The sequence below is a fragment of the Petromyzon marinus genome, unplaced genomic scaffold (genome assembly GCF_048934315.1).
Source record: "Petromyzon marinus isolate PM22_M1 ecotype Great Lakes invasive population unplaced genomic scaffold, UKy_Petmar_22M1.pri1.0 PM_Scaffold_225, whole genome shotgun sequence".
In the NCBI taxonomy this organism is placed as follows: domain Eukaryota; kingdom Metazoa; phylum Chordata; class Hyperoartia; order Petromyzontiformes; family Petromyzontidae; genus Petromyzon; species Petromyzon marinus.
The window spans coordinates 36,140-47,229 of record NW_027423197.1 but is presented as its reverse complement, the minus strand read 5'-3'; the positions used below and the strand labels follow the sequence as shown (position 1 = coordinate 47,229).

General features: G+C 49.2%; 1 protein-coding gene across 3 annotated transcripts; it reads right to left on the bottom strand.

Moving 5' to 3' along the window:
* Positions 1–1,022: 1,022 nt before the first annotated feature.
* Positions 1,023–8,133, bottom strand: LOC142922936 (uncharacterized). Of its 3 annotated transcripts, none has more exons than XM_076063876.1 (4): positions 8,064–8,133; positions 7,658–7,712; positions 4,446–5,431; positions 1,023–1,685 (listed from the first exon to the last, which is right to left on the bottom strand). In XM_076063876.1, the coding sequence occupies exons 3-4, from the start codon at positions 4,876–4,878 to the stop codon at positions 1,024–1,026; spliced, it is 1,095 nt and encodes a 364-aa protein (XP_075919991.1). In that variant the 5' UTR covers positions 4,879–5,431; positions 7,658–7,712; positions 8,064–8,133; the 3' UTR covers position 1,023. The 3 variants fall into 3 exon arrangements, with proteins under 3 accessions (XP_075919991.1, XP_075919992.1, XP_075919990.1); XM_076063877.1 differs by having other exon boundaries at positions 7,658–7,707; positions 8,064–8,132; XM_076063875.1 differs by lacking the exon at positions 8,064–8,133 and having other exon boundaries at positions 7,658–7,835.
* Positions 8,134–11,090: the final 2,957 nt, after the last annotated feature.

The window sequence follows — 11,090 nt, the reverse complement described above, 5'->3', positions numbered from 1 at the left end:
CGCAGCACGCTAACCTTTACACTTCTGCTCACCACAGATCTGTCAGTCACAAGCATACACATTGGAAGCAATCAACATCGGGCATATAAATGGTTCTGTTTAGACAACTTCACCAGTCCATCCAACTGCTGGTGGTAAAGGTAGGTTCACACCTTCTGTTAGCCGAAAATATCACTCGTGTCCTTGAGCATGTGATTGAGTCACCAAGGTGAATGTAGGCAAGGCGAGGCAATCATCTAGAAATGACTGACAAAGGATCTACATTAACCAGCTTTTCGAACAATATTATGACTTCACTTAATACAAAACAATATTCTTAGTAACTATTATTCTTAAAAAATAACAATAACTTATTTTAATGGATGACGCGTAAACAAAGGAGGGAACATGGAAAGGGTGCAGCGATGTTGGAATGTTATTTATTTTGTATTATTTCTTATTTGGGGTGGTGGTGGTGTTGGTAGAGGTAAAGGTGTTTATAGAGTTGGCAATTGTAGGATAGGTAGCGTTGATAGGGCTGTTGTTGGAAAGAGTGATGGTGTCGGTTGGGGTGGTCGTGTTGGTAGGAGTCATTGTGTTGGTAGGATTGGTGTTGGTAGGGTTGGTGTTGGTAGGGGGAGTGGTGTTGGTAGGAATAATGGTGTTGGTATGGTTGGTGTTGGTAGGGTTGGCGTTGGTAGGGTTGGTTTTGGTAGGAGTGGTGGTGTTCGTCGGAGTAGTTGCGTTTGGTAAGGGTAGCGGTGTTGGGAGGGGTGGTGGTGTTGGTAGGTGTGCGGATTCTAAAGGTGGTGGAGTTGGTAGGAGTGGTGGAGCAGGCATTGATCCGGGCCATGAAGAGTGGTCTCTTTGCCCTCATGATCACGAGGCGGGACTCACGCTCAGCTGGGGTGATGATGTGGGAAGGAGTGGTGGTGAGGGTAGAGGAAGTGATGGTGGTCAGGGTTGGGTTAGTAGAGGAGGTAGTGTTAGTAGGTGTGTGGTTGGTAGAGGTGGTGGAGTTGGTAGGAGTGGTGGAGCAGGCATTCATCCAGCCATGAAGAGTGATCTCTTTTCCCTCATGATCATGAGGCTGGACACATGCTCAGCTGGGGTGATGTGGGTAGGGGTGGTAGTGAGGGTAGAGGAGGTAATGTTGGTAAACGTGGGATTGGTCAAAGTGGCGGAGTTGGTAGGAGCGGTGGAGTTGGTGATTGAGCTGGTAGGGGTAATTGAGCTTATTTTAGTGCGGCGGGCATTGATGCGGGCCATTATCATGAGGTGACACCACTCACACTCAGCTGGGATGATGGTGTTGGTCCGGGTGGTAGTGAAGGTGGAGAAAATGCTGTTGGTAGGGTTTGTAGGGGTGGAAGGGGTGGTGGTGTTAGTCAGGATAGTATTGGTAGAGGTGTTGGTATTTAAAAGTGTGATGGTGTTAGTCGAGATAGCGGTGTTTTTCGGGGTGGGGTTTGTCATGGTGGTGTTGGTAGGAATGGTGGTGTTGGTAGGAGTGGTGGTGTTGGTAGAAGTGGTGCTGTTGGTGGGTGCGCTGGTAAGTGTTGGTGAGCTATTCATCATGGAGCAGCCATCCAGTTGAGTCTTTAGGGATCTATGGGTCCTCTTGATTTTCATGGGGTGGCACTTGCTCCGAGCCAATTTCCTCTCATGTAGCGGCTTCGGTAAACTCGTCTGCGCTGCGATGACTTCTGTTTAAAACCGGAAACAAAATCATTATGAGAGGCAAGAGATTGCAGTCTCCTTCTTCCCCTGTTGGTCACTCCACTCAAATATGTTTTTTTCACTTGCCATCTGCCACACCACCACCATTGATTGAGCACGAGTGTTGTACCTGCCTTTCAGTGGCAAATATCGGACAACTATTTGTAATCCACCAACATGAACAATGTGTGCTTGTAATAAATGTGTGCGACTTTGTCGAGGATGTGAGTGTGATTTTTTATTGTTTGTTGTTGTAACGTTCTAACCTGCCTCTCCTGTACATCTGTGAAAAATAGCTTAATAGCTCATCGGATTCTTCCAGTATAAATATTCTGATTCTGATTTGTGTCATCTATGCATGTGAGATTATGACATTTGCCTGAGTGATCTATATCCATGATGCCTCTCTGGGTGTGGTGTCTCTGTTGTGGTGTCCTGCTGATGTTCTATGTTACAGTGACGCCAGCATACTCTCTCTCTTATTAGTGGATTCTTCAGCCAGACTCTTAGGCTGGTAATGGTGATCCCCGCGCTCTCCACGTCGTAAGTGATGGCCACCGGCCCACTGTGCAGCATCTTTATCAAGGTCGTCCACCTTGAGGGAGACGGGTATTCTCCATCTTGGGGAACCGTCATCTGTGGTGCCGCCGCAGCGGAGCCGCTCCAGCGGAGCCGTGCCCACCGCCGCGACGCCGTCACCGATGCCTCGGATTTCCCGCCACTCTCCCGGGGCTGGTGCCTTCTCAGACGTCCGCGTTTTGCCCACTGCACAGTCGTGAGGCCGCCGCAGCAGAGCCGCTCTGCCGAGGCCGTGCCCACCGCCGTGAAGCTGCCACCGGGGGATGCCGACGCCAACGCGGTGCACCCTCGCCACCCCCCCTCCCCCCGCACGAACGCACACACGCCCCACGTAGAGCCAGGAGGGGAGGTCACCCGGCCGATAGGTTTTTTTTCCAGAAGTCCCTAATGGGATCGATCTTCATGGTTTCCTGCGGCCGGGAAATTGGGCGATCTTCCCCCTGTAGCTGACATGCACTGCGGCGCCGGGACCTAATATTAAAGTTGCATGGTCACGGCAAGGGCCATCGAGCCACCGCGAGTGGAACCACACACACACAAGCACGGGTCAGTGGACTGGTAGCGGGAGAACAGAGAGCGGATGTCGGAGAGATCACTGCGGCGACATCACCCGAGTTGGGATCCGGGTATCGAAGGGTGGGAAAATCCGAGCCCCTGATTGGACGGGAGGCCAAGGGAGCGAAACGGCGAAATTCCTTTGTTGTAGGTGGGATAAAGGGAGGGGGATTCAGGTAGCAAGGCAGTTCTTCAAGATCATCGCGGTCCACGCAGGAGGGGAGTTAGCCGTTCGAGACGTCCGCGTGATGCACTTCAGCGCAGCCAGGCTCAACCCTCTACTGATCGCTTTTCTACAGCTTCCAGCGCAGCAGAGTGGAAGTACACGTGAGTAAGAGAGAGAGGTAAGTTTGGGCTATTTGATCGAGGGTAGAAAGCAGAGCGATAGGCAGAGGAAATACAGTCTAGGATCTCAAGGGGAATAGGCTGACATCCACTGACCCACACAATTACGCGTAGCTTAACGGGTTGCTTGCGGTAAATAAAATAACTGGTAGGGGAATAAACTGTTTCGTGTGCTCCTTTGGAGGGTGAAGAGGAGGGTGGAGAGTGTTTTGTGTTCGCGCGCACACGCGGCTGTTTGCGGCGAATAAAGGAGTAGAGCGTGCTTGGTGTCCGTACCTGTACGATCGTTTACAGTATTGTTCAGCACGCGCGTGCCTACACGACTATTTTTGGTGGTGCCCAGCGCTCGCGTACCTGCGCAATCGCCTACAGTAGCGGTTTGCACTCACGTGCGTGCGCGGTTTACAACGAGGTTGAGCTTTCATTTGTGACCAGGTTCCATCTGAAAAATAAGTTAGTACCTCAGTGGGCTTTGACTGGTATGATGGGGGTGTTCTTGATTTGAAGCTTTCGTGACTGCAGGAATCCATACTCTTTGGTTCTTTCGGCAAAGTCACGTAGGTATAAAATCAAATAAATCAGTCTGCCTCAGCAGCAGACCATGCTTTCCCCACCCGATGATGGACGCTTGTGTTGCACCCGAAACATCGTGATTTACTTTATTTTATACCTACGTGACTTTACCGAAAGAACCAAAGAGTATGATGGGGCTGGTTTAGTTTTATTTGTTTGTGTTTGGGTGATTTGTTAACCTTTCTTGTACTTTGCACTATTACATGTTTTTGTAGTATTTGTTGTTGTAACGTTCTTACCAGCCCCTACCGGACATCTGTGAAAAAGAGCTTTATAGCTCATCGGATTCCTCAACCATTAAAAAATATTATTGTTCTGACTCTACTGGCTAGGGGACATTGTTCTGTCCGCACCAGCGCAACTCACCAACGCCGCACAAGGACAGCTGAGTCCAGCACATGTCCCAAATGCCACGCTGCCAGTAACAAAAAACACCCTTAAAGTTGCAGTGGATAATTTTTAAGTATACTTAATTGAGCAAGGTGTTTGCTTGTTCCAAATGACATATGCGACTTTGTCTAGGATGTGTGCGTGGATGTGATATATACTTGTGTGTGTGGTGTATGCGAGTGAGATTCTTATATCTGCACGAGTGATCTGTACGCGTGATGCATCTCTGCGTGTGGTGTCTCTGCATGTGGTGTATGTCACGGTGCCACGCTGATGGCCTGTGTGAGCGTGAAGTCGGCACTCACCACTGCATTCTTCAGCCGCCACTCCGAGGCTGAGGAGGGTGATCCCCGCGCTCGCCACCTCGTAGGCGATGGCCACCGGCCCGCTGTGCAGCATCTCCATGAAGGTCGTCCACCCTGAAGGAGCTGGGTCGTCGTCTTCTCCTCCTCCTTGGGGAACCTCCATGCCATGGCTGGGAGAGGAAGCGACTCGAGGCACCCTCTCGGCTTCGTGACCTGTGAGGCGGTTGCTGATGTGGACGGCCACGGTCGCTTTGGTGAGAGGTAGAGGCTGTCCGGCCTGTGGCAGTTGGACCTCCCAGGCTCCCCTCAGCTTAACCAGCCAGTTAGGGGAGAAATTCTTCTCCTCCGTGGGCACAGACGCGAGGAACGCGGAGCTCGCCACGAGCAGCGTCACGAGGGTGCGTGAAGTACTGCGCAGCCCGTGAGCCTCCATGGTGACTGCTACGAGAGAGGCTCCAGGAGGCTTCGTGCAGAGAGGCGCTCCTCAGCAGGCAGCTTGCAGCGTGGCTCTAGCGGCACACTGGGTGGAAGCGGGTGTGACGTCACGGCCCGAGGGCGGATGTGTGTTGTGTCTCATCTGTGTGTGTCTGTATGTCTGTGTGTGTGTCTGAGTGTTTGTGTGTATGTCTGTGTATCTGTGTGTGTATCTGTGTGTTTGTGTGTGTCTGTGTGTGTGTGCGGTAGTGTAGTGATTAGCGCGCTGTGCTATGAACCTAGCGACCCGGGGTTCGATTCCTGCTCACGGCCACCAACACTGGTGTCGTGTGCCGTGCCGGTCTTCGTAGGTGCTGCTCGTTATGGCTACAAGGGGAGGCCCAGGAGTGGTTGAGGTAATCGTCAGCAGTGTTGGTGGCCGTGAGCGGGAGTCGAACTTGGAGGGCAGCGTGGCATTCACTGCAACAACACCGCCCGCGCTCCGACTGGTACACGGTCCGAACAGTGCAGAGTGCACATAATTCGCGGCGTCTCTCGCACGGTCCGGGTCTCTGTGTGGAGAGCGGGAGACGAAGGCGAGGATCACACAGGGTAGAGGGTGCACGTCGGCACTGCTTCCCACGTCACAACACGAGTCACGTCACATCACAGACTCATCCTCACCGTGAACCAACATCATCAACACAAACCCACATCTTCTTAGTTCTTTCGGTAAAGTCACGTTGAAGGGAAACAATGAAATAATAAAATATATATAAAACAATAACAATTTTCACGACGTTTCGACCATAACACAAACGGTCGTCATCAGGTGTGTCGGTTTGCATGAATTTATTTATTTTCAAATGGTGTATTTATTTATTTATAAAAAAAAACGTTAGCGCCACGTGCAGCGATTTGGCAGTTTATTTAGAAGAACTAGTCCATCTATGTTCTGAAAAGAGGAGGGGGGAGACGACAAATTTTAATGTATGCTGTCTGAAAGCCACTTTAAGCGTGAACAATCAATTAAGACCTGAAATGGTTTATCAAATCTTTCCAATGCTAAGCCAGAATCCATCTTCTCGGTTGAAATTGTCCCTGTGCTTGTATATGTGGATAGCCCTTCACTTGGAATGGAACTTTCTACAAACAAACTGAGGGCACCCCAATGGGCTCCCCCCTATCTCCGGTTATAGCTAACATTTTCATGGAGAAATTTGAGACTGACGCCATCCAGACTGCCACTGCGCCCAACATTATGGAAGAGGTACGCGGATGACACTTTTGTCATCTGACCACATGGCCGGCCTGCTCTAGACCAATTCTTCGACCACATCAATTCCATACACCCAGCCATCAGATTTACCATGGAAGTCGAAAAAGATGGCAAGCTACCTTTTTTGGATGTCCTAATTAAAAAGAGAGCTGATGGTTCAATGAGCCACTCTGTCTACAGGAAAGCTACCCATACGAATGCTTATCTGAAACCGGATTCCCATCACCATCCATCACAGAAGAATTCTCTCATCAAGACTCTGTATCATAGAGCCCAATGCATATCCGACCAGGAACACATAGGCAGTGAACTCAAGCACGTACACCAAGCTCTTAAGGCTAATGGTTACTCCGACTATACAATCTGCAAAGCTATCACTCAAACCATGAAGAAGTACCCTCTTGAGGAGCCTTTCAAAACCATCACTTTACCCTACATTGCGGGGATCACAAAAAAGATCTCCAAAATCTTGAATAAACACAAGATCCAGGTCCGTTTCAACACATTACATAAAATCCGTGATCTGGTTCCGTCTGTAAAAGATATGATTCCGGGCATACAATACCCTGATATCTACAAACTAAGTTGCCTCTGTGGTAGTAGTTACATTGGAGAAACCAAACGCCATGTCTCGGACCGCATTCGTGAACACAAAGGAGACCTTAAACACGGTAGGACCAACACCTCGGCCGTGGCAGATTATTGTTATAATTCAGTAGGCTCACATGACATTGACTTTTCCAAGACAGAGGTTCTTTGTAAGCCATCTGGCTACCATGAGAAATTCGTTCATGAGGCTATCCACATATACAAGCACAGAGACAATTTCAACCGAGAAGATGGATTCTGGCTTAGCAATCATTGGAAAGATTTGATAAACCATTTCAGGTTTTAATTGATTGTTCACGCTTACAGTGGCTTTCAGACGGCATACAATGATTGTTTCGTCTCCCCCCTCCTCTTTTCAGAACATAGATGGACTCGTACTTTTAAATAAACTGCTAAATCGCTGCGCGTGGTGCTAACGTTTTTTATAAATAAATAAATACACCGTTTAAAAATAAATACATTTATGCAAACAGACACACCTGATGACGACCGTTTGTGTTATGGTCGAAACGTCGTGAGAATTTTATTGTTTTATATATATTTTATTATTTTATTGTTTCCCTTCAACGTGACTTTACCGAAAGAACTAAGAATATGAATTACTGCAGTCACGAAAGCTTTAAATCACAAACCCACATCATTAACACGGACCCACATCATTAATAAGAAACTCACATCAACGCGAGGTTACATCTTTACCACTCACCCACAACACTGGACATCTGTGAGAAAGAGCTGTATAGCTCATCTGACTCCAGTATAAATATTCTGATTCTGACATGAACTCACATCGTCACGACTCACTCACAACACACCACCATCACTATCAGTAACACCACTAACGCCACCACTCCTCCTGCCAGTACACTACACAGACACACACGTCCTCACCACTCACATCACCACTCACCTACAGTTCCTCACTTCCTCCAGAGAGTCGCTGCTTCTGTCGTCTCGGTGCTTCTCTACCGCCACATGTGAGAAAAAAGATCGACAGAAGCAAGTGGGGGCGGGGCTCGGTGATCACGCCCTCAGTGACGCAATATCCTGTGAGCCCCTCCCCCCCAGCACCTTCCCCCCCCCTCTACGCCCCTCCCCCACTCACACCGCCAAAGACAAAGCTCCCGCGTATTTAGCCTTAACAGAGCACTCCTAACAACAACCTCACCACTAACAACGCCACCACCAATAACAACGCCACCACCAATAACAACCCCACCACCAATAACAACCCCACTACCACTAACAACCCCACCACCACGAACACCACCACCACTACTACCACACCACCACTAATACACAGTTCTGATCCACACCTCAGCTGCTCCCACACACGCGATGCTTCTGCTGCTCTCTCTACTTCCGCTTCCGCCGGTGAACGTGGCGCCAATTTCTGAAGCGGTTCGCTGCCTGGGCCTCCTCTGGGTCGACTCAGCCTGAAGGTGAGAACCTCGCATGGTGTGGACACCTCAGCAGTGGTGGAGGAGAGACAAAGGCGGCCCACAGCCGTAGGCTTCTAAACAGCTGCTGGGCTCACGGCATCGGTTCAAGCAGAGCCCGGCTCTGCTGCTGAGGCACTGAAGGTTGAAAGCGGTCCAGAGTGGCGCTCGAGTTGAGCCATTGCTGCTGATGAGAGGCTGATGGGATCAGTCAAATATACTTTTTTATCTTTGCAAGGAAGGGTTTATTGTGAAGGAGGCGAATCGCGTGCTGGCGGAGGAGGCCTCCACTAGACGCCGCTAATTAGGGTATTTGGTCTACTCTTCCACGCTGATCTCCACGTTTTGGAGCAAGGTGGGCGTACCCACACTTTACCCCACCACATGCGGGTCGTTAGCTCACTGGACTTGCACTGCAGAGGTGCAGGTTCGATTCCATCGCCCACACACCCACCCACTCACTTGCCCACTCACCAACTCACCCACTAACCCATCTATTCACCCACCCACAGGGACATGTGGAGACACGGAGACACATGGACACACGGATACATAGAGCCTTGATAAAGTGGTTGTGTAGGTGGTGTTAGAGTATCAGCATCAATGTGGTTGTTGTGGTTATGTTGCTTGTTATGGTTGTGGTGGTTGAGGTGATGTTGGTTGTGGTGGTTTTGAATGTGGTGGCAGTGGTTATAGTTGTGGTTGTATCGCTGGTTGTAGTGGTGGTTCAGGTTTTAGTTGTGGTGTAGGTGGTTATGTTGGTTGTTATGGTGCTTTTGGTTGTGGTAATAATTGCGGTTGTGGGGGGTATATTTTTTGTGGCTATAGTTGTGTACGTGGAGGTTGGGGTTTTCATGGTTATAGTTACAGTTGTGGTTATGTTATTGTTGTTGTTATACTTGGGGTTGTGGTTATAATTGTGATTGTGGTACAAGTTGTGATGGTTATGTTATGTTTTTGTGGTTATAGTTGTGGTGAAGGTGGTTATGTTGGCTTTCATGGTTGTTGTATGTGTAGGGAGCAGTAGAGTAGCGGTTGAACGCCACGCCACGGACCCGAGAAAGTTCGATTCCCGCTCACGGCCAACACCAGTGACGATCATTTGAACCAGTCCAGGGCTTCCCCTACGTCGACTCTGCCTGAAATGAGTACCTGTTGTGGTGTGTAATAAACATCGCCACTCGGGAGACAAAGACGGTCGGGTGTAGTGCTGGCCACCCACCTGCTTGTGTTCCACACTGCGGGTCTCCATAGGTACTCGCTAACAGAACTTGCCCCAACAGTCTGTTATAGGCTATAGAATAAATCTTTGTCTTTTGTTGTTGTATGTGTGTTGAACTTCTTTCGCACCATATGTTGCCACCTGTGATAACCGGAAATGCGGTTATAGTTGTAGTGGTTATATCATGGTTGTGGTTTTAGTTGTGTCTGGTTTTAGTGCTTAGAGTTGTGGTTATAGATATGGCTATAATTGTGGTTATTGTTGTGGGTGTGGTTATAATTGTAGTTGGTTTTGGTTATAGTTGTGGTTATAGTGGTTATGGTTGTTGGGTATGGTTGTGGCTGTGGTTACATTTGTGGTTACATTTGTGGTTGAATTTGTAGTTCTAGTTGTGGTTGTTGGTTTGTGGTGGTGAGGCTGGTGCAGGTGGTGGGTTGGAGGCCACGTTCCCTGCCCATGCAGTTCCAACAGCGATGGCTCCCTGTGCTATGTGGGTCACATGAACTTGTCTCCCAGCATGCCTTGAAGTCATCATTATAGGAGCCCTCGCCTCCTCTACGCACTCTCCTCCTATCTCTCCCCTCTCACCTCCACGCACTCTCCTCCTACCTCTCACCTCCTCCGCGTGTCTCCTCCTTTCTTTTTTTCCCAGGGTCTTCCTCCTCTCTCTCCCCGTGTCTCCTTCCTCTATGTCGCCGTGTCTCTCTCCTCTCCCTCCCCGCGTTTCCCTCCTATCTTTCTCCGTGTCTCTTCTCTCTCCCCGCTTTTCCCTCTCCAACCTCCTCCTGTCTCCCTCCTCTCTCTCCCCGTGTCTCCTTTCTCTCCCCGTGTCTCACTCTTCTATCTCCCCCTGTCTCCCTCTTGCTTCCCGTGTCTCACTCACTCAGCCACCCACTCAGCCACTCACTCAACCACTCACGTACTCAAGCTTTCAATCAACAACTCACTCACCCAGCCACTCACTCAGCTGCTTAGTCACTCTGCTACCCACTCACTCAACCACTCACTCATTCAGCCTCTCACTCAGCCACTCACTAACTCAGCCACTCACTCCCTCAACCACTCAATCACTCAGCCACTCTCTCATTCAATCACTCACCTAGCCACCTGCTTATTTGTTTATTTTACCAGGTAAGGCCCATAAGATATATCTCTTTTTCAGACGTAACCTGGCCACATATGATTGCCCAATTAAGTGGCATTTTACGTGTCAATTTATATCAGCAACTATAAATGTGGAGTGACAAACAGGAGCCGGGCAAAAAATCACAACGAAGGGGAGAGTGAGAGAAACATGCGAACTCCAAATATACAACAGGCATCAGGGTCAGGATTGTTGTATATATTGTCTTGAAAAATAATAAAAATGAAATGAAAAATGCAAAAGGTGTAATTTTACAAAATTAGGTAATTATGTCAATTTATGCAATTACGCTAATTAGACTCGGCTTTGTTGTCTAGGGGTATTACCAATCGTGATAGTTGTCAGTGATGTGTGGGTTCTGGGTCCATATTTGTCATGTCACTGGGGTTTATAATAGGCTGGTAGGGTGGGTTCATAATGGCCAGGTAGGGTGGGGTTATAATGGCCAGTGAGAGTGGGGTTATAATGGCCAGGTAGGGTGGGGTAAAATGGCCTTGTCAGGGGTCCACCTCCTCCACCACCAGTTCCACCTCAACCT

Coding starts and splice junctions, on each gene's coding strand:
- LOC142922936 (XM_076063876.1), bottom strand. CDS start 4,878: ATGGAGGCTCACGGGCTGCGCAGTACTTCACGCACCCTCGTGACGCTG. Junction 1,686..4,445: donor GGCGGCTGAAGAATGCAGTG/GTGAGTGCCGAC, acceptor GGTTTTAAACAG/AAGTCATCGCAGCGCAGACG.